General features: G+C 38.7%; 8 protein-coding genes across 10 annotated transcripts; 5 read left to right on the top strand and 3 right to left on the bottom strand.

Annotated features, from left to right (window-relative positions):
• The first annotated feature begins 43 nt into the window (after positions 1-43).
• Positions 44-4,778, top strand: LOC18994547 (methylcrotonoyl-CoA carboxylase subunit alpha, mitochondrial). Of its 3 annotated transcripts, none has more exons than XM_024152354.1 (16): positions 44-452; positions 708-829; positions 929-1,076; positions 1,287-1,424; positions 1,674-1,769; positions 1,856-1,915; positions 2,219-2,311; positions 2,395-2,506; positions 2,708-2,812; positions 2,944-3,080; positions 3,274-3,508; positions 3,594-3,763; positions 3,889-4,002; positions 4,105-4,350; positions 4,450-4,546; positions 4,644-4,778. In XM_024152354.1, the coding sequence occupies exons 1-16, from the start codon at positions 105-107 to the stop codon at positions 4,646-4,648; spliced, it is 2,226 nt and encodes a 741-aa protein (XP_024008122.1). In that variant the 5' UTR covers positions 44-104; the 3' UTR covers positions 4,649-4,778. The 3 variants fall into 3 exon arrangements, with proteins under 3 accessions (XP_024008122.1, XP_024008121.1, XP_024008123.1); XM_024152353.1 differs by having other exon boundaries at positions 2,941-3,080; XM_024152355.1 differs by lacking the exon at positions 4,644-4,778 and having other exon boundaries at positions 4,450-4,551.
• Positions 4,750-7,551, bottom strand: LOC18994545 (pentatricopeptide repeat-containing protein At1g03100, mitochondrial). Its single transcript, XM_006418203.2, has one exon. It carries the CDS (start codon positions 7,231-7,233, stop codon positions 4,858-4,860), a length of 2,376 nt encoding a protein of 791 aa, XP_006418266.1. The 5' UTR covers positions 7,234-7,551; the 3' UTR covers positions 4,750-4,857.
• A 466-nt stretch (positions 7,552-8,017) lies between these two features.
• LOC18994544 (non-specific lipid-transfer protein-like protein At2g13820) lies at positions 8,018-8,919 on the top strand. Its single transcript, XM_024153017.1, has 3 exons — positions 8,018-8,402; positions 8,526-8,600; positions 8,718-8,919. Exons 1-3 carry the CDS (start codon positions 8,087-8,089, stop codon positions 8,813-8,815), a joined length of 489 nt encoding a protein of 162 aa, XP_024008785.1. The 5' UTR covers positions 8,018-8,086; the 3' UTR covers positions 8,816-8,919.
• An 83-nt stretch (positions 8,920-9,002) lies between these two features.
• On the top strand, positions 9,003-11,657 carry LOC18994543 (tRNA (guanine-N(7)-)-methyltransferase non-catalytic subunit wdr4). The gene is made up of 10 exons (XM_006418200.2): positions 9,003-9,374; positions 9,566-9,730; positions 9,880-10,060; positions 10,160-10,216; positions 10,305-10,375; positions 10,549-10,627; positions 10,712-10,771; positions 10,895-10,998; positions 11,077-11,137; positions 11,207-11,657. The coding sequence occupies exons 1-10, from the start codon at positions 9,241-9,243 to the stop codon at positions 11,573-11,575; spliced, it is 1,281 nt and encodes a 426-aa protein (XP_006418263.1). The 5' UTR covers positions 9,003-9,240; the 3' UTR covers positions 11,576-11,657.
• Positions 11,658-11,699: 42 nt separating this feature from the next.
• On the bottom strand, positions 11,700-12,501 carry LOC112084111 (photosystem I reaction center subunit II-2, chloroplastic). Its single transcript, XM_024153016.1, has one exon. It carries the CDS (start codon positions 12,436-12,438, stop codon positions 11,827-11,829), a length of 612 nt encoding a protein of 203 aa, XP_024008784.1. The 5' UTR covers positions 12,439-12,501; the 3' UTR covers positions 11,700-11,826.
• A 156-nt stretch (positions 12,502-12,657) lies between these two features.
• Positions 12,658-14,671, bottom strand: LOC18994542 (pre-mRNA-splicing factor 18). Its single transcript, XM_006418199.2, has 2 exons — positions 13,732-14,671; positions 12,658-13,192 (listed from the first exon to the last, which is right to left on the bottom strand). Exons 1-2 carry the CDS (start codon positions 14,584-14,586, stop codon positions 12,773-12,775), a joined length of 1,275 nt encoding a protein of 424 aa, XP_006418262.1. The 5' UTR covers positions 14,587-14,671; the 3' UTR covers positions 12,658-12,772.
• A 122-nt stretch (positions 14,672-14,793) lies between these two features.
• On the top strand, positions 14,794-16,984 carry LOC18994541 (N-terminal acetyltransferase B complex catalytic subunit NAA20). The gene is made up of 6 exons (XM_006418198.2): positions 14,794-14,936; positions 15,035-15,125; positions 16,011-16,143; positions 16,355-16,424; positions 16,621-16,681; positions 16,763-16,984. The coding sequence occupies exons 1-6, from the start codon at positions 14,859-14,861 to the stop codon at positions 16,852-16,854; spliced, it is 525 nt and encodes a 174-aa protein (XP_006418261.1). The 5' UTR covers positions 14,794-14,858; the 3' UTR covers positions 16,855-16,984.
• Positions 16,985-17,116: 132 nt separating this feature from the next.
• On the top strand, positions 17,117-22,272 carry LOC18994540 (probable transmembrane GTPase FZO-like, chloroplastic). Its single transcript, XM_006418197.2, has 11 exons — positions 17,117-17,642; positions 17,727-18,277; positions 18,399-18,467; positions 18,999-19,196; positions 19,278-19,409; positions 20,049-20,135; positions 20,226-20,666; positions 20,768-20,935; positions 21,197-21,427; positions 21,627-21,742; positions 21,908-22,272. The coding sequence occupies exons 1-11, from the start codon at positions 17,147-17,149 to the stop codon at positions 22,197-22,199; spliced, it is 2,781 nt and encodes a 926-aa protein (XP_006418260.1). The 5' UTR covers positions 17,117-17,146; the 3' UTR covers positions 22,200-22,272.
• The last annotated feature ends 3,378 nt before the right edge of the window (positions 22,273-25,650 follow it).

Genomic DNA, 25,650 nt, shown 5'->3' with positions numbered 1-25,650 from the left:
AAAACCTCCTCGAGTTGTTCGTTTTATCTACAAACTACACAAACAAACAACTAAGTAAGCTGAGTCACACTCGTTTTCACTCGGAAAATTCGAAATCGCGATCAATGTCGATGATGGTGTGGGCACTTCGGCGGAATGTTCGCCGGAAAAGTTACTCGATGCTTGTTAGATATATCTCCAGCTCTGCATCTTCCGGAGGAGACACGATTAAGCCTAGGGAGCGGTGTATTGAGAAGGTTTTGGTGGCGAACAGAGGCGAGATTGCTTGCCGAATCATGAGAACGGCGAAGCGTCTGGGGATTCAGACAGTTGCGGTTTACAGTGACGCTGATAGGGATTCGCTCCATGTGAAATCTGCCGATGAGGCTGTACGAATTGGTCCGCCTCCGGCTCGGCTCAGTTACCTCAGCGGTGCCACTATCATGGAGGCAGCGGCTCGGACTGGTGCACAGGTTTGAATTTAATTTAGTCTTATGGTTAGTCCTCGAAAAATACGAGGAATAGGAGAGCGAAATTTTTGGCATTGGAACTTGAACATGGTACATGTCATGCGTAATGGAATAGTTGAGGCCTTGAGGGGATTAGAATCTATCGAGTGAGCCAAAGTTAGATGAATCATTGCTAGGATTTTCTTATTTTAGCTATATATTGTGCTCCATGTAATTTTTTTCCGGTAGCTGATGTCTTCTTTGGAATTATAACCCCAGGCAATACACCCTGGGTATGGGTTCTTGTCAGAAAGTTCCGACTTTGCCCAACTCTGTGAAGATTCAGGTCTAACATTCATAGGACCTCCAGCATCTGCAATTAGAGACATGGGTGATAAAAGGTACCATAACAGGTTCCATACTTCTTTGCACATATTATGTCCTTTTATCCTCACTTTGAACTGCTTCTGATGACGTGCCTCTCATCTGTGTCTATTCAGTGCATCCAAGAGAATAATGGGGGCTGCTGGAGTTCCTCTCGTGCCTGGATATCATGGCCATGAGCAAGATATTGATTATATGAAGTCAGAAGCGGAAAAGATTGGATACCCTATTATAATCAAACCAACACATGGAGGTGGGGGAAAGGTATGTTGTAACTTGTAATAGTGAAATTACTCATGTCGCCGAAAAAACCACTGGCATGTTTCCATTTAATTTGATCTCACCTTTGATACTGGCTCCGAAAATATGGTTTAGCATATTTTTTTAGTGTCAGAAATACAGATCATTGGTAAATAAGTTTGATACCCTTTTGACGTTTATTGGTTTTGAAGTAAAGTAAGCTTTTGTTTTTAGGGAATGAGGATAGTGCAAAGTGAGAAGGATTTTGCTGACTCGTTTTTGGGGGCTCAACGTGAGGCTGCTGCTTCTTTTGGCGTTAACACAATTCTTCTTGAGAAATACATCACCCGACCAAGGCATATAGAAGTCCAGGTAGTGGGTTGTGATATTCCATATCCTGTTTCGTTTATGAAACTATGATTATGGCGCCTGGAATCCCAGTTATTATATATAAAGCGTATACTATTACTTTGGTTGAAAGCGTTAAATTCTATACGTACTGCCATGTTCTGTTTAAGCTATATGGATTAAGTTATGACACATCCATAGAGAAACCGTTTCTGAATCTCAACACTTTTAGCATTTAAACTAATTTTCCTTCTGCGTTTCCACTGCTTTTAGATATTTGGCGACAAACATGGGAATGTTCTTCATCTGTACGAAAGGGATTGCAGTGTGCAAAGAAGACACCAAAAGATTATCGAAGAAGCTCCTGCGGTAAGGACTGTGTTTCTTTCTGTTATTGGTTTATATATTTTCTAGCATATATGGATATGGGTCTGATCGAAACTCTACTAGTGCAGCCTAATATATCTGAAAAGTTCCGCGCAAATTTAGGCCAAGCTGCTGTCTCTGCGGCACGGGTACCACTCTAACTCCTGTTCTTTTACAGATTTAATGGTTTTCAATCTTAGTCGAAAATGTTTCATTGCCATGTTCTGTATATTGCATGTATTTGTAGTAGACTGTATGTCCCTTGAGTCTCTATATTTTATATTATACGTTGTGCATTACTAATTTTGGATCATGAGTTATTTGATTAGTTTACCATTGTTAGTTTAAGTTCCATTGATGGGTAGTCTTTTGAAACCTCTTCTTGCTAGGCTATCTTTCACTTCAACTTCCACAAGAAGCGCTTATATTCTGTTACCTTCTGATATGTAAAGGCAGTTGGATATTACAATGCTGGGACGGTGGAGTTTATAGTTGACACTGAGTCTGATCAATTCTATTTTATGGAAATGAACACCCGTCTCCAGGTGATTCTTTGATTTATATGTATAATAAAATTTACCTCAATAAGCATTTGGCTATCCAAGGGAACACTAATTGTCCTTCTTAGGTCGAGCATCCTGTAACTGAGATGATTGTTGGTCAAGATCTTGTGGAATGGCAAATTCGAGTTGCCAATGGAGAACCTCTCCCCATAAGCCAATCCGAGGTGCCGATGTCAGGTATCCCTCTTCCTCATTGACATATATGGAAAATATATATATTTTTTTGGTTTATTCTCATTCCTTAATGTTTTCCTATTGGTTTACTGATTTTTCAAAATATTACTTCTTGTAGAAAAAAGTATGAACAACTATTCGTGAAACCTTATCTATTAATTTGTTAATTCATTATTTTGATCCGCATATGCATCCTCTCGGCAGGTCATGCCTTCGAGGCCAGGATATATGCTGAAAATGTTCTAAAAGGATTTCTTCCTGCAACTGGGGTCCTCAATCATTATCGCCCTGTTGCAGTCTCATCATCAGGTGCAGTTCAAGATTGTGTATACAACTGTTTTTTTCTTCCATCGTATGGAAATTTTTCTCATCTGTCAGACATCAGACCCTGCTTTTGTCCTGTTGTGAACCTCTTTCGTGTTGAACTTTTTCTGTAGCAGTTCGTGTTGAAACTGGAGTTGAGCAAGGAGACACTGTTAGCATGCACTATGATCCTATGATTGCTAAGCTTGTCGTCTGGGGAGGTAATCGTGGCGAAGCTTTGGTGAAACTGAAGGATTGCCTGTCTAACTTTCAGGTACATCCCTGAAACCCCGAATGACAACAATTCGGAGCTCTCTGCAGTGACAATTATACCTCCGCATAACCTTAATTTTTTAAGGCTATATGGTTTCAATTATGAAGTTCTTAAGAAACTTCTTGGATTTTCTTGCACATGGCTTATTAGTTACAACGGTAGTTCAGTAATGACATGATATCTTCGTTGGCAGGTAGCAGGTGTACCTACGAACATAAATTTCATTCAAAAACTTGCTAGTCATAAGGAGTTTGCAGTGGGCAATGTAGAAACTCATTTTATTGAGCACCATAAAAGTGATCTGTTTGCTGATGAAAGCAATCCAGTTGCAGTAGAGGTGGCATACAAGGCAGTTAAGCATAGTGCAGCATTAGTTGCTGCTTGTGTATCCACAATCGAGCATTCTGATTGGAACGAAAGTAATCATGGTCAGTTCACATGAGCTTAGTCTCTTCTTCACAAGTTACATAATTTCCAAGCATGCCTTGATTTATTTTGTGTAAACTCATCCAGGGAAACTTCCATCAATATGGTATTCTCATCCTCCTTTTAGGGTTCATCATGAAGCCAAGCAAACGATTGAGCTTGAGTGGAATAATGAATGCAGCAGCAATGGTTCGAGTAGCTCGAACCTTATATCCCTTGGTTTGATGTATCAACCAGATGGAAGCTATATCATACAGGTATAACTCGCTATGAGATTCATTTAAAAAAGAAATGCTGAAACCCATCGCTGAATCATCTTCATACTTCATTTATGAATCCTATGATTGAGAATTTGATGTTTTGACAACATTCCACGTGACAGGAAGGCGATGGATCTCCAAGTTTAAAAGTCAGAGTAACCCGAGCAGGAAAGTGCGATTTTAGAGTTGAAGCGGCCGGGTTGAGCATGAATGTTACTCTAGCTGTGTACTTGAAGGTAAATCATCAGCATCATGTTCAGGCAAATCTTCACAGCTAATATCTCATGCTCTTTCTGTCTCTCTCGAAACTACTGCTTATGATGTGTTTTTCGTAACAGGATGGTTATAAGCATATCCATATATGGCACGGTTCAGAACACCATCAGTTCAAGCAGAAGGTAGGGATCGAATTCTCTGAAGATGAAGAAGGTGTCCAACACAGAACCAGCTCAGAAACATCATCACACCCTCCAGGAACCGTTGTAGCTCCCATGGCTGGTTTGGTAGTCAAGGTCCTAGTTGAAAACGAAGCCAAAGTAGATCAAGGTCAACCTGTGTTAGTCCTAGAGGCAATGAAGATGGAGGTTAGTGTACAAATCTCTTCTTATACCTGAGCACATATACCATGAGTATAACATACCATAAATTTATTATCGTTTAATTCTCCTTCGCCGTGGTTTTAGCACGTTGTGAAAGCCCCGTCTTCTGGAAGCATACAGGAACTCAAAGTTAAAGCAGGCCAACAGGTTTCAGATGGCAGTGCTCTATTCAGGATCAAAGGTTAGTTGCATTTAGCAGTAACCTTTATCTCCTTTCTACATTCATGTTATCCCTTGAGAATTTTCAACCAACTCCACCTGTTTCACTATCTTTGCAGGATAGATAACACGATTCACGATTAATCGAACCCATCCGCTGGCTTATCCTAAACCTGAACTAATATGCATTTGGCTGTGTATATAAACCGAAATCATACAAAAGATAAATAAATCTAAAGCTTTATTTATGTTTATACTGCCTCTGTTCAGATCTATGCGGCTCGAGATTAAAGGTAACTTATTAGTACACTACAATGGTGATTACAATAATAATCAAGATAGACCGAGCCATTTCTTGAATGTTAAACCAGATTCCCTCTTCCTGAGTTGAGACTCGCTCTGAACTTTTGGAGCTTTGCCTTTATAAGCAGTCTTGTGATACTTCAAGAAGAGCATCCGATACTTGTACTTATCAACAAACATATTATCTTTCTCCATCATCTCCACAACTTCGTTAGCTCGGGAGAAAAATCCGCCTCTAACAAACGTATATAGCACAGCATCGAGCAACTCCTGATCAAACCTCATTGATGAAGTCGCTCCGGCTATGGATTTCATTTCTCCCCAAAGTTCAGTGACCTCTGTGTATTTACTGCCAATGGCTGCATAACCTGTGACCATAGAATGAAACGTTTGAGCATTCGGCGAATGCCCGAGACTTCTCATCCTCTTTAATGCCTTCTCTGCATCTTGCATCAAACCTTTCTTGCTAAAGAAATGGATCACATTGTTCCAATCATGAACACCAGCATCCAAACTCTGCCCTTCTCTGATTTCTCTCAAGAGTTTCGACATTAGTCCCGCCTCTGCGTTTCCTTCGCAACCCTTTAAGAGGTTCTCAAACTGCTGATTTCCGCCTCTTGGTATTTTTGCCTCTTTCATCTCCTTGAACACACTGAGAGCTCCATAAGTATCGTGCTGAATCACTTGAGACTGGATTAAAGCCTCATAACAGCTTGAGTCTAATTGAATTCCTGCCTTTTGCGCGTCTCTAAGGAGTGATGTCACTTCTCTAGTTCGGTTTGTGTTGCAGTAAGCTTTGAGGAGCGAAGAATAAACCGAAGAACCGGTTCTTACCCCAGCCGTACGCATCTCGTCGAGTAGATCATGCGCCTGATCCAACATTCCTAGAGAAATACACGCGTTGATAACATTCACCAGCATCGAGTTATCACTAGAAACAGGGGAGTCTTCATGTTCTGCCTTTAACAGAAACTCCGCTAACTCCTTCATCTTCCCACTTTCCAGGAATGCCTTTGCTAATTTCACATAAATCTCTTCTGTCGGTTGCAGAACACCGCGTTCCGAGGTAATCAATTCGACTTGTACATGCAACTTAGCCAACAATCCACCAAGAACATCCTTTGCCTCGGCTTCAAGTTTCGAAAATTTCCTGTCTTTAAAGAACTCTTCATATGGAATCATACTGCGAATAGAAAACGCTACGGGATTATCGTGTTCTTTAACCTCTGATAATTTTCCAGAAACTTTTCTGAGATTTAATCTATCATCATCTGCAGTGTCAAATCCAAGAATGGCGGCTCCAAGTGAGTTCCTTGCTACCTTACCCCTTCTCAGCATTTCTAGAACCATTTTCGACGCAGATTCGAGATCCCCGAATTTGAGGTGACACATAAGCAAGCAGTTATAGAACTGCCAAAACTGAGAATCATTTAAGTTGCAAGCTTCATCTATATGCCTTTGGAGCTTCCTCAGTTCCTCTCTCCGCCCATTTCTTTCATATATGTGAGCCATTATCACCAACAAGTTAGCATCAGCTTTAACACCGATCTTCGGTATCATATCTAAAAGCTGTTCAGCTTTTCGTGTTGTCCCAAACAGCAAACAACCCGCCAACGCAATGTTCAACGACTGAGTATTAGGCTTCATCGCGAGCAAAGGTGCGTTGCTCTTCTTCCGTGGATCAACTCTGTTATTCAGAAACAAGTAACCAATCTCAAGAACCAATTCAGCAGATAGATAACTTCCTGATCCCGCAAGAGACATATGCGCCAACACTGCTGACCAAGCACTCACATGAGGATACTCTTCTGTCTCAACAAGCTTCCTCAAGATCGTTGATGCAGGAACAGCCATGCCTGACTTGGCGAGAGCCAAGGAGAGATATACAAGAGGTTCCTTCTCTAGCAAATTCTGTTTACTCTCCTCAAAGGCTTTTTCCACTAAACTGTAACCCTTTTGTAGCCAGTTTGAGTCAAGACTCTCAGCAAAACAAACCAAAACATTGTTAACAACAGATTTTCGCGGGAACCCTTCCATTTGCATATGCTGTTCAAACAACCTCCAAGCCTCATCACATCTATTTTGATCAACTGCAATTTGAATTTCTTCATTGAGTTTAGCAGGATCCCTGGCTTGAAGCAATATAGATCCAGAAATTGTCGAAAATGCTTCTGTTCTGTCTATAGACCATACATCGAACCTGGTACTAGTACGAAGCTTAGATAACACACTGCGGTTTCTTACATTAGACAGAACAGTTGTACATGCCAAACCATGTTGCAAAGAAGCTTGAGACTGAGTACCTTTAACTTCAATGGCGTCAACGAGGACTCGACGAAACAGAGAACTAAAACGACACTGGTGAACTGAAACAGCCTGAAGCTTCGTTTTTCTCCATGACAGCATCTTTCTTTTTCGTTCTTCGATTCGTCAGACCAAGTTTGAAGCTTCTCAGTTGGTATGTAGAACTGAAGGAAACTGTGTTCTACTTTCTCTCAGTCATTTCATCGAACAAGTGGGGGGTGCGAAATGAACAATCTACAGGGTGCAGAACGAAGCAAAACACAGACACGAAGGGGAGATTAGGACGAAAGACAAAGGCTTTCCTGAGCAGGCGGCTAACAAAAGCTTAATTTCACATATGCGATTGATGATGATGACAGATGCGAAGAGAGCTCATTTCTGGGTTTAGCTCACAAATCAAGGATTAGACTATAAAACTCATAAATTTGGTTAACCGAACAAATACCTTGGTCTTGGCCTATTCATCGCGTAAAGCAATTCTCTAAAAAGCAATTTGTCAAATAAAGCGAACTACTGTATAGTGTATATCATACTTAACGTCTAGATAAAAAAATGGTAGATTTATTTTTGAAAAAAAAAAACTCAAACCAACAAATTATCAAATTTATTAAAAAACTTAATTGTTGGAACGAAAATGTGCTTATTTATTTCATTAGTTCCAACTGTAAGTCTAGTAACATTTAACAAGTTTGAAATTTTGCTATTATTAGCTAGTTAGCTTGGTCTCATTAATTTATAATGGTAACGCTATATTGGTTTAACAAACACACATAAACACACAAGTTAATTCCTAAAAGCAATGCATATATTCAGGTTGATCCAAGTCTAAACAAAGCGGATTTTAACTTCGTTATAAGTATCACCCTAATGGCCGAACTCCAATATAGTTTCCAAACATAAAAATTAAACACTCAAAAAGAGTTTCAAAATATTGCCAAAAAACCCCTAAAGCAAAATGATGAATCCTACGTTCCTGGTCCTTCTGGTAGCCACCGTTCTAAACGGTGAAGCCACCACGGCTCAGTCTGGATGCAGCGGCACTCTGATCAGCCTTTCCCCTTGTCGTGATTACATCACTGGTGGCTCATCATCACCTACTTCCTATTGCTGCACTCAATTTTCCACGGTGGTTCAGTCTTCACCGGAGTGTTTGTGCTTAGTGGTTAATAGCAACGACAGCTCAATCTCAGGGTTTAACTTTAACCGGACTTTGGCTCTCAATCTCCCTACCGCTTGTGATGTGCAAACTCCATCGGCCAGTCAGTGTAATGGTAATTAAAAAAAAAAGTCAACTATAAAAAAACCACTGTAGAAATAACATAGATTTCCACTTCGTATTCTTATCATACTTAAAAAAAAAAAAAAAATAATGCCCTAAAGCTATGTTATGGTAGCCGGAAGCAACGGACCAACCACGTCTCCGGCGTATTCTCCGGTAGATTCACCTCAGAGTGCACTTTCACCATCAGGTACAGTATACAAAATATATATACTCTATAACATAACCTTTTTTCTTATAGAAGAAAATATACTGTTTAAAATTCATATTCTTTTGGGTCTGACCAATCGGTGAGATTTGGAAACAGGACCGAAGACGTTTCCATGGAGTAATGAAAGCACGTCCAACAGAAATGCGATCGTCTTGTCCTTAGTATCAATTGCTCTGTTTCTCGCTAATATATAATAGCATCTATCAAACCTTCAAACTTTAGTGCTTTTAATTACCTCATCATTATTTTCTACTGTACCACTTTATCACCGGTCGATAAAAACATCGTTGTATACATACTACTTGTGACTTGTGACTTGTGACATGATTAATCATTTGATGACCAATAAAAAACCCTAATCGATCATACTAACCGAGTTACTATATCCGAACAAGGCCGTAAATCGTGCAAAGGCCCATTAGCTAAAGCTTTCGGTTTACGGCCCAATTTAGCGTGCCCAAAATAACTGAAAGCAGTCTTTCCCACGCGCATCTGATCTGAGGAGAGAAAACGATTAGACTAACATCCAAACAGTTGCAAATATATAAAATCATCGATTTCTATTTTGTGGCGGCTTTTTTCGCCAACTGCTTAAACCCTAAAACTACGCTGTGTAACAATGGAAGAATCTCACATAGAAGAAGGAGAAAGCCAGAATAAATTCGAGGTTGCTCCTGCATTGATATCCGTTCACCCATCTCAGAAATCTGTCGCTGTCACTGTCGGGTCGGATCTTCGTGTATTCGATCTTATGTAAGCTCATTGATTCCTTCAAATTCAGACATTTCTCTTTTGAAGTGTTAATTGGGTTTATGTTTTTTTTTTTTTGACCCGGTAACCCTGAATCTTCTCATCATGTGGCTTTGTGAAATTTAAACCTTGTCGATTTATTTTTTCAAGTACAGTAATAACCAATTGCTTTTTTGAATGTTTTTTATGGACAGAGAGAGTTGTGCTGTTAATTTGGTGGATGAATCTGATGGGCCTTTCCGCAAAGATTCCATTAGAGCTATTCGCTATGGTGCAAGTGGAAAGCTTTTCGTGTCTGCAGGGGATGACAAGCTCGTTAAGATTTGGTCTGCAGAGTCTTGGCGCTGCCTTTACACCGTGTAAGTTGGTAACACCATATCATAAGCATTTTTGCAGTACTACGATAAATTGGATTCATTTTTACTATTAGTATCAACCATTTTACTTCTAGTTTTCTCCAAAACCGGCTTTATGCTTATCTCAAATTGCATAATCTTAACATTTCCAGATGCTCTGAGAAGAGAGTCAGCGCAGTTGCTATAAGCAGCGATGATTCACATGTTTGCTATGCGGACAAGTTTGGTGTTGTATGGGTGGTCGAGCTTGATGGGATCAATGAGGGTGAAGTCTTACCTAGTAAAAAGGGTGCGCCGCTGCTTTCCCATTATTGTAGTATTATTACTAGCCTGGTAAGATAAAGTTTTGTCAATAGGCCAGCCTCGTTCTTATATAAAGCTCAAGTTTTTTTACTTTACTTTATCACTGAATCTGTCTGTTCTTGTTCATAGGAGTTCTCCCCAGATGGTCGATATATTCTTAGTGCAGATCGGGACTTTAAGATAAGGGTAAGCTAGTCTAATCCACTGATGTACAATGTCATGCCTGTCTTGCTCGGATTGTTCTTATCGTGAGTGATTACGTTTGCCATCATAGGTAACGGTTTTTCCTAAGAAGCCTCTAGAAGGGGCTCATGAAATACAGAGCTTTTGTCTTGGACATACAGAGTAAGTGAGAGTTTAAAGCAACATGTAATTTCGTCACAAATATTCAGGTTTTGCATCCTAAATGCTTGGTTTCTAGGTTGTTTATCGAGTGTTGTTTACAAAAGAAACAAGATTGTAACCAAAGATTGATTACTTAACAGCTCACTTTACATGTTGTCTTAAATACTCAAAAGGTTTATCACCTGCATAGCCTTTGTCTGGAATCCAGAGCTTACCCAAGGATACCTCATGTCTGGAAGTGGAGATTCAACTGTAAGTGATCGTAAAAGTTTCCATTCATGTATCGTATGACTAGCGAGTTAGTGCTTGACTCCTTATCGATACTGAATTTTGTAGGTTCGACTGTGGGATATTACATCCGGGTCTCTTCTCGACACATGCGAAATTACTACATTGGTAGAAATTTCAGTCTTATATTCTTCTTTCAATTTGTCACATTGAACACTTGGTTATGTATCTTCTTCGACATTCGTTAGAGAACTAACTGGTTTATTTTTTATTGCTCTTTGCTCATTGAAGACAGGACATTCCGAATCTAATGAAAGCGAGCCGCCGGCACAAGTCACAGTAACGGATATATGCACTATCTCAAATTCTTCTCTTGCAGCAGTGGCTATCCAAAGGCAAGTCCTAATTTTTAGCCAGCATACATTTCTTTAGGATATCAGATGTTTGACTACTTCTATATTTGTAAAACGCAGCTTTCAAGGAACATTGTTGTTAAGCTGTGATTTATTAGCCCATACTCTCTCTATCACAAAGGTATGACACTTATTAGCAAATCCTGTAATATCAGCAGAACCATAGCTTAACCTTGTAATTATCTTGTAGGTGATAAAAATCCCTGGAGAAAGTTTCATTCCCACAAGTATCTCTGTAAGCACATCTACAAGGTTACTATGGATGGTATCAGGAGCCTCGAACCTACCTGGTTCGAACCACCCTGGTTTTTCAAGGGTTCGGGCCATCTCGTTGGTGGAGACGGAGCCATCTTCAATCCTTGAAGATGAGCAGATCCCTGGAGGGTCAAAACTGTTGGAGCAGTTGCAGGGTAAAGTTGCAATAGAAGAGAGTGTGATGAGTGCTGCAGCAGAAGCAGTGAGAGAAGCAATGTCTAGCCTTTTAATGAAGAAGCAATACTCTGAAGAGAAGAGAGAGTTCAGAAAAAGAACCAGAAATGATAAGAAAACCACACAATGATTGCATCTTTCCCAAATTGTTTTCGGCTTATTATTATGTACTGTTGTTTTGTGACGCTCAGAGTAACGATAACTTCAAAATATATATCCTGTCGTTTGTATTGTTTCTGCTTATATTAGTTTGCTTTTTGACGTTAAGAATTATACTTTGTTTAGATTACATACTCAAAGGATTGTATAAACATTCACAAGAATTCACAGAATTTTGGTTGTTTGTTTGACCAACGTTAATTGAAATACGAATAAGAAATCTTACAAATCATAGGATTGTTTCCCTGTGAATTTAACCTCAATGGGACTAACATTCTTGCCGATGGATCTCATGTTTAGACCAACACCTTCTCTTCCTGGATTCGCTTTCTCTGGATAAACTCCGTCTTTCGGGTGAAGATACTGAACCTCTCCGTTAGGGAAGACTCTGTAAAACTGGTAACTGATCTTGTACTTGGATCTCAACCTCGTACCTAATGCCAAACACTGTTCTTTCCTCGCCAGTTTCAACAAATTCAGTCCTTCTCTCATTATTGCCGCGCCTCCTGTCGGCATCTCAAAGATTTGTTCTTTCGGTGAGTTCCATGTGATGACGTAGAATTCTTCGACTTGGGCTTTACGGAGAAGACCTCCTGTGCTTCCGGCGAAGATCGGTGATGGCGTGTTTGGGTCTAGCTGCGGCGGAGTGAATCCAACCGGAGCTGCTTCTTTCACGGTTGGGGCAGATGACTCTGTTTTTTCGGCGCGGATTGCTGTTTTGAGGAATGTGAGAGATTTGGGTCGGTGGGTTGTCGAGAAATGGTGGAGTTTCTTGACGGTGGAAGCGGCGATTGGTATGGCGGGGCTGAAGATTCCGGCGGCTTGAGTTGCCATCTCCTTTGTTTTTCCTTTCTCCGAATATTTTTGTTCTAATTATGAGTAATGGCTTAATCGAATCTGATAGGAAAGTGAGAGTTGATGAGAATCGAACATTTTTAGATAAGGTGATCACATTATTTGGACCAATAAGGTTACAAGTTTTGATTCCTCTCTTACTCTTACAACATCTCTAGGCGACGTCGTTTTCGGTTACGGTTTTGGTAACCACCTCCATAATCCATAATCCATCATACGACTCGAGAAAAAAAAAGATCACAAAGTCAACGTTTCATAATATCTGACAAAATATTTAAAACAACAAAAACACAGCAAAGCAGAAACGGTAACACTAGCTTTCGTTCTGGGAAGGCATGAGGCGGAGTCTCTCCTCTGAGACATGTTCGCGATTACCACCAAAGAATCTCTCTTCAGCAAGCAACGACTGTAGATCGCTTCCGTTGGCTAAACTATTGAACTCGACGGCTTTAGAAGGCATAGTTGGATATCGTCTTTGACAGAAAGTCATCAATCTTTTAACTGACTGAAGATACTTGCGAGTGGTTTCGTCGTTCATGATGTGAGCAACACTGTTTGTGTAAATCTTCTCTCGAGCTGAACGTTCGTGGATACCAACCATAGTCACGCCGATGGGCCATGGTGCGTTCCCTATGGCTAGTTTGATGTAGTGGTCCATTGCAGCGAGGTAGTCTCGCTTTATGCAGTAGTTAACCATCACCATTAAAGCTTGGCGAATGTCAGCTGGCAAACCCTGCAAATTTGTAAAGCCATCACAGAAACATTAAACACAGGAAAGCTCACAACACTTCAATGTAAACCAAAGTATATTAACCCTATAATAAGACGGAAAGAGAGAAACTTGCTTTCCGCCCAATCTTATAAAGTTACTAAATGGAAATAATATAGGCCTCAATGGCAAATTCAAGGTGCTAGAGAGTTACTAAAGAAACAGATTGCTACTTGCTATTCTACGTTCTAAATGTTTATGTAGGATTAGAATTATTGAAAACTCGTTCTTGTCACCATATCTGAAGCCAAATGTACCCAAACTAATGGAACCTAGACGTAGTGCATCTGTGTTCCTATCCAAACTAGGTTAAATCATCATAGTTCTGTAGGCTTATTAGCTAGAACTGAGATAGTCTATTTCTTCCAATTACATAAAGTTAGATACAATCTTGATAACAATATGCTACCTTAACACATTAAGTAAAGCAAGAATTTTCACACCCGAACAGCAAGCAAAAGCAAGAATTTATAGAAAAAGGAAAAGGAAAGGGATTTTTGTACCTTCTTCCTGCATAAGTTGAAGAGAGGAGTTAGATACCTAGCACACTGCTTAAAAGTGGCTACACTCTGCTTTCCTTTGGCAGTTCTCCTCTCGGTGTTCTCCATGGCATCAAGCTCCTGCTTCCATTCAATCAATAGCTTCTTGTAGAAGACAAGGATCTTGTCTTCGTCGCATAGATCCTCGAAGTTAGTTTTCAAACGCTTCAAATCCTTATCAGCATCAACATCACTCGACTCACCACCACTGAGTTCATCATCCCTCGTTTCCCCTCTGTCACCTTCATCTCTCCCTCTATCGTCTCTGCTCTTCCTCTTCCTATCGCCCATTATACCACTCTTCTGACGCTTCTTCAGCTCAGATATGTCACGCAAGAAATCGTTCGTCTGCCCGTCAGTCATGTCACTATCCACCTCGAACAACCCTTCCTTCAACACGTACTTGAGTCGATCGAGCCGCGCCTGATCATCCTCCCCGAACAGAGTCATCGGCTGCTTTAGGATTCTCAATCGTCGAATCACTTCCTGCCTCGGTAGAGCTAGGTTTTCGATGTTTTTCTCGTCGGTTAGGGATTTGGAATCAGCGATAGCAGCCGCGTCCGATGCGGAGGACTTGGAAGACGCAGATGCCGATGCCGTAGAAGAACCAGGAGCAGATGAATCACCGGATGATTTTCCACCTCCACCGGCTGCGGCGGCTCTCCGCTGGGCCTTAAGCTCCTGCTCGCGTCGCTCTTCCTCTCGAAGCTTCTGGATTTTCTTCTGCTCGATCTCAGATCGCTTGAAGAACTTCTTACCACCAGATTCCTCAGCCAGACTCCGCCGTTTCTTCAGAATTTCTTCCCTGAGCAGATCCATTAGAGAGTTTTCTCAACCGCCGCCGAGGATCGGATTCTATCTCCGATGGTTGCAACGACGGGTATTATTGCAACCTGCGTGTATTTTTTCCCGATGTATAAACAAAAATAATAATTTTATATATGACGTCATCCTTCTCTTGGGCTCAAAATCTTATAGGGCTTTACAAGATTTTCTAGTTGGCCCATTTGAATAGCTTCGTTGTTAGTTGTTCTCGCTCTTTCTTTTTCCCAGAAATCCGAGGAAACTCAAAAGGGATTTGCGAAAGGAAGATGACGACGATACGTAGATTCAGCTGCAATGACCTTCTCCGGTTCACCTCCGTCAATCTCGACCACCTCACTGAAACAGTAATCCATCATTATCGCTATCATTGGGTCTGCCTGAAAATTTTTGATTTTGCAGTAGCGATTTTGTTGATTTGTTAAAAGTTTCTTTCGTGACACAGTTCAACATGTCCTTCTACATGACCTACTTAGCTAGATGGCCAGACTATTTCCATGTTGCTGAAGGTCCCGGAAATCGTGTCATGGGTTATAGTAAGTAATCTTTTCTCTTTTCTCATTCGTTTTGATCTTCGTCTCCACGTTTGCTTTGGGAATGTGAATTCGTGGAGATTGCGTTTGTTTTTAGGTTTAAACTTACAGACATTCGAATATAGACTGGATGGAGTTTTAGAGTTTGCGAGGAGATTCTTTTTGTTATTTACAAATGGTTCTTTCTTGTTTGATGTAAAAGAGTTTAATCAGATTTGAGTCAGCTATCTCGGTTGGTGTCTCGTCACCTTCGGCTAAATTTGGAAAGTAGATTATCTATCATACTTCTATTAGCTCTAGCTTCTGTAGTTGGTGGTTTTTCTATATGAATCCTGATTGTTCTGAATGTCCGTAGAATGAGTTATGAGTTATATTAAGGTTCAAATTTGTTCTGTTTTTCAATGTTTGTAGTATATTTATGCCACAAATTGCTAGTTTGAGATGTGAATTGCTTGGGAAACCACTAGAAACAGAACACCACAAAGATTCAAATCAAATTGCAATATCAAAAAATTTGAATGTGGAGAGGGGTCGAAAAAATTCATACCTGTGTTTGCTCCTTTTTTTGTGGTTTTGTTTGAAAATAGACCTTGGAAGCTTAGTGAATCCATTGAAATGACTAAGAGCAAAACTAGACTTTTGGATTTTACTGCCTGTGAACGTTTAGCAAGATTGGAAAGTACTTTTTGTATTTCTGAAATATTGTGGTTGATCTTTTTGAGAATCCATCCATGTAAGTGGCTTCGCTGGTTGTTTCTGAATGATCCCTTTATTATACAAAACCTAGATACTAGTGCTGTATGCAAGATTATAAATGTATAACCTCTTCTCTTTGCGCAACCTGTATTCATTTTAAATGCATGGGTCTACTGTTTTGTATGGTTTCAGTTATGGGTAAAGTTGAAGGGCAGGGTGAATCCTGGCATGGTCATGTGACAGCTGTCACTGTTTCTCCAGAGTATCGGAGGCAACAACTCGCAAAAAAACTGATGAACCTTTTGGAAGATATCAGTGATAAGATGTAAGACCTAACAGAAACAAAGGCATTTCCAGTTTTAGTGTTCTATTCGATATGGAGTGTTATGATTGAACAAAAGATGGCAACTACTTGAATTTTGTGAAAGGAAGAAAACTCTTAACTTGCTCACCGTAGCTCTCTGCCTGTAATTGTTTGATTTATCTTCTCTAATGATTTCTGGTCTCCTTAATGACCATTTTACTCTTGTTCACAGTGATAAAGCTTACTTTGTGGATCTGTTCGTGAGAGCTTCTAACACACCAGCCATCAAGATGTATGAAAAGGTAAAATATAAGGGTTATTGAAATGATTAGAAGCATATTCTTAATGACATCGTGAAGAAAACAGTTCATAACTTTTCAAACGAGACACACAATTTGCATATATCCGTTTCTTACTGTCAAAACGCCTTCGTGGTTTCTTCATTATATCAGATTCATATTAATAAAACAAACTGGCTCTCTCTCTTTTTTTTCGCAGCTTGGTTATATAATCTATAGGCGGGTTCTACGCTATTATTCAGGAGAAGAAGACGGATTAGGTAAGGTTTCTTTTGATGGCCTTTACTTTTCTTTTCACCTTGTGTAGATTATACTAAAAATGGTTTGATCTCAATAATCAGATATGAGGAAGGCACTATCAAGAGATGTAGATAAAAAGTCTGTGATTCCTCTCAAGAGACCCATCACACCTGATGAATTGGAGTATGATTAAGACCCTTTTCTTGCTCACTTCATAAGGGTTAAAAGACTGTATGTTCCTTATTGCATCAGAAAAATCCTCAGATGATGATGTTTTATGTTGACAGTCGTTTCGTACCTAAATTATTTGCTCTCTTATTTTATTTTGTTTTCACAAAAATGTTAAATTTAATTTAATTTAATAAATAAACATATGTTTTGAAATAATTAATCGCGCCGTTTAATAGTTTCGGATGGGCCTTTTAAGAGATAAGGAAACTAATCAGAAACACAGAAGAAATCTCTCTCACTCTCTCTCTTCCCCCATGAGAACTCTAGTCCCTCACCGGCAATGTGTGACGTCACCGTTAATATTTTCCGCCGCATCTCCGCCGTTTCCACGCCGGTGCGGTCGGTTACTTTCGTCATCCTTTTCTCCTCCACGTCATAGGCGTATCTCTTCTCTCTCGATCAAAAACGTTTCGCATGAATCCGCCGATCAGTCTTCTCCCTCTAGGCCGCGAACTCTTTATCCTGGCGGTTACAAGCGTCCCGAACTCGCTGTTCCCGGTTTACTTCTCCGGATCGACGCGGATGAGATTATGAGCGGGAATCGTGATGAGACTCTTGATTTGGTGGACCGTGCCTTAGCCAAATCGGTCCAAATCGTCGTGCTTGATGGCGGAGCCACCGCCGGTAGGCTCTACGAGGCAGCTTGTTTACTTAAATCACTTGTCAAGGGCCGTGCTTACCTCTTGATCGCCGAACGCGTTGATATCGCCACGGCCGTTGGTGCCAGTGGTGTTGCTCTCTCCGACGAAGGTGATACTAATTTCTGCAATTTCATTCAAATTTTAGCTTTCTGTGTGCAGTTTCGGATGAGGTGTCTCCAAATGCTATGTGCAGGTCTTCCGGCGATAGTGGCAAGAAACACATTGATGGGTTCTAATCCCGACTCGGTAGTTCTACCTTTGGTAGCTAGGATTGTGAAAGATGTTGATTCTGCTCTAGGTGCCTCAAGCTCTGAAGGTGCTGATTTCCTTATAATTGCATCTGGTGAAGATAAACAAGTGGCTGTATTGGCAGATTCTTTGTCGAAGAGCGTGAAAATACCGATTTTTGTGACTTGCGGAAGCAAAGGAGAAGCAAAAGACGAATTGCAGTTACTGAAATCAGGCGCCTCTGGGTTTGTTATTTCGTTGAAAGATCTGCGTTCTTCTAGGGATGTTGCTCTTCGCCAGTGTCTTGACGGACCTTATGCTGTGAATCACGAAACAAAGAATAAGAATGAAACCATCCTTAAGGAAAAACCATTGGCTGAGGCTACAAGTGACCTGCATGAGAAAAAGAATTCTGCTGGCTTCATAAAACTAGAGGACAAGCAGAAACAAATAATAGAAATGGAGAAATCAGTGTTGAAAGAGACAATTGAAATTATCCAGAAGGCGGCTCCACTGGTGATTTTTATTTAAAACATTTGGTAGTTGAAGTCAGTTTTTGTGAAATGGTTCTAAACTAGATTTTCTGCGGTTATAATATAAGTTTAATTAGCTACTTGGACTGTTTTTCCAATTACAGATGGAAGAAGTCTCCCTTCTGATTGATGCAGTTTCCCGGATTGATGAGCCCTTTTTAATGGTTATAGTGGTAATTCTGCACTCAACTCCGTCAAATTGTGGTTCCAGGAATATGCATTGGTATTAGCTCTATTCATGAAAGACATTTTGGCTACACACATTTGCCAGCACTAGATAGCTTGAGATAGATTTTTACTAGACAATGCACATGCTTCTAGTCACTTCCTCTTTTGTTCTTCTCATACTGTGCTGTCTAGAAGTTATTCTGATGTTTTCGATCCTTCTTTCTCTCTGTCTACGCTTCTATTCCTTTTTTGCTTTTGGTCTGGTTATAGGGGAACTGCAATTTCTTAACTGAACTATCTGCTCAAGGACATAGTTTTTTCGCTCTCTTGTGACTTGTGAGTATTATGGTTCTCCTAGCTATTTGGTTGTTAGAAGAGTGTAGAAATCATCACCTTGTTTTGTGTAACTTTTGAAGCATTACATGGTGTTTTAGATTTGGAAAATGTTTAATGCAGGACGATTTGCTTTTATGATTCGAACTAGTATTGTGTATGGATAAGCATTTTATTAGAATCCTTATTTGTGGTGGTACTAGGGGGAATTTAACTCCGGAAAATCAACGGTTATCAATGCACTTCTTGGGAAGAGATACCTCAAAGAGGGGGTAGTCCCCACTACCAATGAAATCACTTTACTGTGTTACTCTGACTTGGAATCTGAAGAGCAACAACGTTGCCAAAGGCATCCAGACGGCCAATACATCTGCTATCTTCCTGCACCAATACTTAAGGATGTAAGTCATTCGACATTCTTCCATCGCAGTCCTGAATTTTTCTACTTATCTATTGATTTCGGGTTTTCTCTTTTCGAGTAGATAAATATCGTTGACACACCTGGGACCAATGTAATCCTTCAAAGGCAACAACGTCTTACCGAAGAATTTGTTCCACGTGCAGATCTGCTTATTTTCGTTCTTTCTGCTGATCGTCCTTTAACCGAAAGTGAGGTAGAGGTTATTGTTTTTTCCTGGCATGTTAATTATTGTTGGTTTTTTTCAACATATATCTGCCTAAGCAGCTGGTGAAATCTGCGTTAAAATGAAAGTAATTGGTAAAGTCATGTATCGACCATCAAGACATTTTGTAGTGTAGGGGAAGCTGTCACTAAGTTAAATGCAATTTTTAAAATTTTGAAATGCGCTAATTATCTTATCAAGTCAAGGATGTGTTTGCTATTTCCGGCAACAGTATGTCCTTTTGGTCCATATTCTGGTAAAGCTTGAAGACACATGAAAGGTGGTTTGTTTATTGGTAAAGCAAAAAAAAAATCTTGTATCTGTGGCAAATTGTATGAAAAAAGTGATATTTTTTAAAGTTTGTAGATATGTTTTTAAACTGACTTTGTAGATAGTCTTTTGATTTTATTCTTGAAAATCTGTAGAAGTTCACAAATTGGGAACCAGCGTCCCAATATCATGTCCCTTTCATTTCTCTGTCTGCCTCCTAAGTTCCTGTTGCGTCGTAATTGTATGATTTAATACTAAGATTACTTGTACTTACAATATTTTTAAATTATCTTTACCTCTGCAGCTTCCTGCAATCATTATTGTATTGTAGGCTGACGCATATTTCATTGTTTTTGCCAGGTTGGTTTTCTCCGTTATACCCAGCAGTGGAAAAAGAAATTTTTGTTCATCCTGAATAAATCTGACATCTACCGTGATGCTCGTGAGGTTTATCAGAAACAATATTTATGTCCTTTTCTTCATAGTTTCTGTTGTCTTGAATTTTTGTTTGACCAGTTTTATATTTTTCTGATGCAGCTTGAGGAAGCTATCTCATTTGTTAAGGAGAATACGCGGAAGTTGCTTAATACAGAAAATGTGATATTGTATCCAATGTCCGCGCGATCTGCTCTTGAGGCGAAACTTTCAACAGCATCTTTGGTAGGCAAAGATGATCTAGAGGTCTCGGATCCTGATTCTAATTGGAGAATTCAGAGCTTCAATGAATTTGAGAAATTTCTTTACAGCTTCTTAGATAGCTCAACTGCTACGGGGATGGAGAGAATAAGGCTTAAATTGGAGACACCGATTGCGATTGCAGAGCGTCTCCTTTCTTCTGTGGAGTCTCTTGTGAGACAAGATTGCGAAGCTGCTAGGGAAGATTTGGCTTCAGCAGACAAGATTATAAATCGTGCTAAAGATTACGCGCTTAAAATGGAATATGAGAGCATTTCTTGGAGAAGGCAGGCACTCTCGTTGGTATAAATCTCTATTAGATACATTTGTTGAATCACGTAGGAGGAAGTTGGATTGTTCTGACTTGGCTTTTCTGTGTGTTTATCCTCTGACTATAATTTCAGATTGATAATGCCAGATTACAAGTTGTTGATCTAATAGGAACTACCCTACGGCTATCAAGTCTCGATCTAGCTTTCTCTTACGTGTTTAAAGGTGAAAACTCAGCCTCAGTAGCAGCTACATCCAAAGTTCACGGTGAAATACTCTCTCCAGCACTCTTAAATGCTCAAGTAAGTCTGATGCTTTATTCTTTAAGTAATGTCGTAACTGTGAACATGTCGATCATCTATTTGAGGTTTGAGATATATACTTTATATTCATGCATAATCTTAATAATGTCCAATCTTGTCTTGTTGTGACCTGTTAGCTGGTTACGGGTTTCTAGCCCTAGGAAATTGACTTTTCTTTTGGCTACTGACGTTGCCTTGTATTTGTAATCATTACCTTTTGTCTGTTTGAACATCTAATTATTACATCTTACTGGTGTGCAGGAATTGCTTGGCAAATATGCTGAATGGCTACAATCAAATACTGCCCGTGAAGGGAGTCTGCTTCTAAAATCATTTGAAAACAAATGGCCAAAATATGTCAATTCAAAAACTCAACTGGGCATAGACACATATGACTTGCTTCGGAAAACTGATAAATTCAGCTTGAAAACAATACAGAACTTGAGTGCCGGAACCACATCAAAACAATTGGAACAAGATATTCGAGAAGTGGTGAGTCTCAAGTAATAATTACTTAATTGTTCTAACTGGAATTCAGTCGATTCAAATGAATATTGGTATTTTTGTCATCTGTTCAATCTAAAGGACATGTTTATTCAGTTTCTCAATTTCCCAGATACTTCGTTAGGTTATTCAAGAATCAATTTAACTGATTCGTTTGACATGATTGAGTTTTGTTTGCCTTCTCTAGTTCTTTGTGACAGTTGGTGGGCTTGGAGCTGCGGGACTCTCTGCATCACTTCTAACCTCAGTGCTACCCACCACACTGGAAGATCTTCTTGCTCTTGGCCTTTGCTCCGCTGGAGGGTAATAACACTTCTCTGAATTCCCCCTTTTTTCCCATTGTCTCATTACTCCACCTTCTTTTATCAATGTCGCCTCGTGTAGTTTTTCTCTTGCAACCCCCAAACGCATATTATGATGTGTTAAGAAAAACAAAACAACCTTACTATGACATAATCTATGTGGCAGATATGTGGCTATAGCAAACTTCCCATATCGTAGACAAGCTATAATTGGTAAGGTGAATAAAGTGGCTGATGCGTTGGCTCAACAGCTCGAAGATGCTATGCAAAAGGATCTTTCAGATGCGACAAATAATCTAGTAAACTTTGTGAATATTGTCGCCAAGCCTTACCGAGAAGAAGCTCAGCTAAGACTTGATCGTCTATTAGGCATCCAGAAAAAACTATCAGACATGAGAAGTAGATTACATTTGCTGGAAGTTGAAATTGATAACCTTCATGTACAGTCCCGGCTCTAGTCAAAAGCCCAGATTTCTTTTTTATGTTTTAAAATTTGATAAAAAGGCCCATAATCCATTATCTGTTTTCTTACAGCAAGCCCATGATCGATTCTATTTTATAGATAAGTAAGGCTCGTATCTATACCTATCTGGTTAACAAAAGAGGCTCATAATCTAAACTTATTTTGCATTCTAAAATATCACATTATTTTTATTAATAATGTACTAATCTTTTGACTTATCAAGTGACTTAATAGAAAAACACTCTTAGTATAGGCTTCCATGGAGAGTAATTCTGAGCATATGCTAACTATGATTTCTAAAGATAAAAGCGCATAAATTTCTTTTCTAGGTAAGGATTGGTTCAAAAAATTTAAAATCTAGAAATTGAGAATAAACCTTAGTTCATGCCTGATACTGGAAATATTTAAGAATTAACGTCAGACTAACATTATATGAAAGCTTGTCCATAGGTTCCTTGTTAATTTTCTAATCAAAGTCATAGCTTTGACTAATGACATGTATGCTTGATAACCAAACCTTTAATTTCATTAAAAACAAAGAGAATATTAAGTATGGTCAAAAGTTAGCGAAAGAGAAAACCCCTAGTTGACCTGTCTTTGTGTAAGCGTGAAATAGATTCCACCTTACTTTGTTGCTGAAGATCATAAAGTTAACATAGACTAACAACATAAAAAATAATATAAAAAATTAAGAAATTTGAAAGGATCTAGCTTTGGATTGTCCTATTCATTTAGGGACCAGAAGTGGGATGATGATGCAGAAAAAGCTCACTTTTTTCTGGCTTTTGGTTCGAAGTTTCTCTTCTTCTGATTGGTTTAGAATTTAGACAATTCTAAAATTAAAAAGAGGAAAACACGGAAAAATAGCGATTGGCGAATGCAAAATTCGGATGGTCAGGGCTGATGAGAGAGAGAAAAATAAGGTACAGATTCTAGCTTAGCACTAAGTTACTACTCACGCTTTTATCGCAAGCTTTGTCGACATTTCATTACCAAAAAACTTTTGTTTTTCACAACACATGAAAATTTGAAAAGTTTTCCTCACTTGAAATGGAAACTTCTTTTGCTACCCGTAGCTTTTTAAAGTAGTGTTCCATTAACTTAATAATTTTAACAGACGTCACTACTGATTACCTCTACTAGTATGAGACATGCTTATTGTCTATGTTCCTTAACTGACCCTACATTTGTTACTTCTTTGAGAACCTACGGGCTTAGACTATAGGAGGATCATCTCTAAACCCGAGCATTGATTCGTGCTCTCAAACACGTTAAGACAGGAACATATCCCCATAAGTTTTCTATTACAGGGCGTACATGCTTTAAAATAATTGATTACATTGGAGGTGTAGATTAATCATAAGAAGAAAGCTCGGTTTTTCGCATGTTGTACTTACTTTTTCTTTGAATCCCGTTACAATGTACCAACAAGTATTAGGAAACTGTCAATATGATATCCATATGGTAGATGCTGCAAAATCGGAAACACAATCTCAAGGATTAGGACATCAAACTGATATCGGGTCATCGGCGATTTCTAGTATTGATCGGTAAGTAGTATGTTTCGAAGCAGACCCAAATACACTGTAATATCCAGATCGTTTGGTATCGGACAAGGAAAATACATGTATATCTTTATATTAAGTTATTTATGGTTTATGTCACTTTGGATTACTATTGCAAGTTGGAAGTGTAGCTTAAGGTCCCAGGAAGGTGGAGACTTGGAACTCTTGCCTTTGTAATTTCTTTGACTTCAATTATTGGGTCTTGAAAGTTTCATCAATAAGGATTTTTAGGTCATCTCAGTCTTTTTGGTTTTGCATTTTCATTTCTCTTTTAACGGAAAATTGCTGGTTTTTAGTATATTAATAGTAGCAAATAGTCAGCGCTCTGATTTACCCTTTTCTTTTTTTTTAAAGGAAAAAAAACTGTTATTTCTTTTGATTGTGTGATTCATTCTCCATTTCAAATCAATATTTCTTTATGGGTTAGCAAAGCATTGTATGATTATTTATTTCCAGAAATAACAAATATTATTCTAAAGACTTTTTGCTCAGCCAAAGAACTATCTTCATTGGGTATATTAGACACGGTTTTTATCCTGAAGGAAATCCGTTACCTAAAAGTATGTATTTATTATAAGAATACTGACGTACAAGAATGCAAAAGAACCCACCGATTCTTGTAGATGGTGTTGTGGTTTCAACTTTCAACAATATCAAGTTACAGCCACAAGTTGTGGAAAAAAACTTAAAAAAAAAAAAGAATTTCTCAAGTAACTCTATAGGTTAGGTGAGCCTCTTCAATAGGATGCTTTCACTAAAATGTTACGAATTAAATTTAGTATTTCTTGCTTTGAAATTATATCATTTATTCTTTTTAATCAGGACACAACAATGTTGGGAAAAAAAAATCAGGACACAACAAATAAACTTCAACTGGTTACTCTCTCTATATTTTATCTAATAATAAATTACCATAAGTTTACTGCCACAACAAACCCCAACAATGGTGCTTCTCTTTTTTTTTTCTTTTTCCTTTCATAAAAGTTTTTTTTTTTGTCATCTTTTTACAGACCAATATTGGGATTTTGCTATTTAGTATCAGAACTTTACTCACTTAATTTAATTTTTGTTTCTTTATGTTAATAGATAAAGATGTAACTTTATAAAATTTGGTCGGTTAAGAATTGGTCAGCCAAAAAACAATAGCTGGCCGACTTTTGAGTTATCGGTTTTAATGAATTAATTAAAATTGAAGCTTTAATATGGGAAAGCATATAGGCTTATTCGGAAAAAAATATATACATAAAATATGTAGGTATCAAAATTATTCAAAACGATGTGACTTTTGTGAGAATAACCGGGGTAAACTGAATCCTACTTCCTAAATAAAATAACAAAATAATGATGTATTTAACTTTTAAGTTTTAACCGATCAAATTGAGTGTCAAGAAATATAAAAGTCATTTTTCATAGTGCTACCGCTCCATAGGACGAATATGCGTTTAAGGGCTATTGTAAATGTTTAAAATGTCTAAATTCATATTTAAGTATCTTTTTTGTCGGAAAATTCATATTTAAGTATCATCTTTTTGTGTTCTCTTTAAGCTTCCCTCTAAGAACCTTTAAATTAGTTGTTAATACAGCACATGTCAAAGCTTATATTACAAACTTGATATACGAAAATATCCGTATGCAAAACACAAAAGACTATAGGGAAAAGGAAAAAACGAGTAGTGGCTTTGTGTAGAATAGTGAAGGAGTCTTATGTGGAATCAGACTAGTGATCGAAATTTGTCATTGATTTCAAGACAATAAAAAACACTTAGTTATTTATTATAAAGTTTATGTTTTTGTTTGTCGATAGTTGTCCAAGATATGTAATCTAGTGGTTTATATGATAGTATCGATGTTGTATCATCATTAGGATTCAACCCCACATGA

This window comes from Eutrema salsugineum, unplaced genomic scaffold, assembly GCF_000478725.1.
Source record: "Eutrema salsugineum unplaced genomic scaffold, Eutsalg1_0 scaffold_5, whole genome shotgun sequence".
In the NCBI taxonomy this organism is placed as follows: domain Eukaryota; kingdom Viridiplantae; phylum Streptophyta; class Magnoliopsida; order Brassicales; family Brassicaceae; genus Eutrema; species Eutrema salsugineum.
Note: the sequence above shows the minus strand (reverse complement) of the source record. Positions and strands in the feature narration are given on the sequence as shown.

What these genes read in the sequence shown, in the direction of transcription:
- LOC18994547 (XM_024152353.1), top strand. Translation starts at nt 105, where the DNA reads ATGTCGATGATGGTGTGGGCACTTCGGCGGAATGTTCGCCGGAAAAGT. An exon ending in ATCCGAGGTGCCGATGTCAG is followed by an intron (nt 2,507 to 2,707) that starts GTATCCCTCTTC and finishes TCCTCTCGGCAG; the next exon opens with GTCATGCCTTCGAGGCCAGG. An exon ending in ATGGAAGCTATATCATACAG is followed by an intron (nt 3,764 to 3,888) that starts GTATAACTCGCT and finishes TCCACGTGACAG; the next exon opens with GAAGGCGATGGATCTCCAAG.
- LOC18994545 (XM_006418203.2), bottom strand. Translation starts at nt 7,233, where the DNA reads ATGCTGTCATGGAGAAAAACGAAGCTTCAGGCTGTTTCAGTTCACCAG.
- LOC18994544 (XM_024153017.1), top strand. Translation starts at nt 8,087, where the DNA reads ATGATGAATCCTACGTTCCTGGTCCTTCTGGTAGCCACCGTTCTAAAC. An exon ending in ATCGGCCAGTCAGTGTAATG is followed by an intron (nt 8,403 to 8,525) that starts GTAATTAAAAAA and finishes ATGTTATGGTAG; the next exon opens with CCGGAAGCAACGGACCAACC. An exon ending in GAGTGCACTTTCACCATCAG is followed by an intron (nt 8,601 to 8,717) that starts GTACAGTATACA and finishes ATTTGGAAACAG; the next exon opens with GACCGAAGACGTTTCCATGG.
- LOC18994543 (XM_006418200.2), top strand. Translation starts at nt 9,241, where the DNA reads ATGGAAGAATCTCACATAGAAGAAGGAGAAAGCCAGAATAAATTCGAG. An exon ending in TGGCGCTGCCTTTACACCGT is followed by an intron (nt 9,731 to 9,879) that starts GTAAGTTGGTAA and finishes TAACATTTCCAG; the next exon opens with ATGCTCTGAGAAGAGAGTCA. An exon ending in CATGCGAAATTACTACATTG is followed by an intron (nt 10,772 to 10,894) that starts GTAGAAATTTCA and finishes TGCTCATTGAAG; the next exon opens with ACAGGACATTCCGAATCTAA.
- LOC112084111 (XM_024153016.1), bottom strand. Translation starts at nt 12,438, where the DNA reads ATGGCAACTCAAGCCGCCGGAATCTTCAGCCCCGCCATACCAATCGCC.
- LOC18994542 (XM_006418199.2), bottom strand. Translation starts at nt 14,586, where the DNA reads ATGGATCTGCTCAGGGAAGAAATTCTGAAGAAACGGCGGAGTCTGGCT. An exon ending in TCAACTTATGCAGGAAGAAG is followed by an intron (nt 13,193 to 13,731) that starts GTACAAAAATCC and finishes ACAAATTTGCAG; the next exon opens with GGTTTGCCAGCTGACATTCG.
- LOC18994541 (XM_006418198.2), top strand. Translation starts at nt 14,859, where the DNA reads ATGACGACGATACGTAGATTCAGCTGCAATGACCTTCTCCGGTTCACC. An exon ending in TCGACCACCTCACTGAAACA is followed by an intron (nt 14,937 to 15,034) that starts GTAATCCATCAT and finishes TTCGTGACACAG; the next exon opens with TTCAACATGTCCTTCTACAT. An exon ending in AAATCGTGTCATGGGTTATA is followed by an intron (nt 15,126 to 16,010) that starts GTAAGTAATCTT and finishes GTATGGTTTCAG; the next exon opens with TTATGGGTAAAGTTGAAGGG.
- LOC18994540 (XM_006418197.2), top strand. Translation starts at nt 17,147, where the DNA reads ATGAGAACTCTAGTCCCTCACCGGCAATGTGTGACGTCACCGTTAATA. An exon ending in CCTTTTTAATGGTTATAGTG is followed by an intron (nt 18,468 to 18,998) that starts GTAATTCTGCAC and finishes TGGTGGTACTAG; the next exon opens with GGGGAATTTAACTCCGGAAA. An exon ending in TCTACCGTGATGCTCGTGAG is followed by an intron (nt 20,136 to 20,225) that starts GTTTATCAGAAA and finishes TTTCTGATGCAG; the next exon opens with CTTGAGGAAGCTATCTCATT.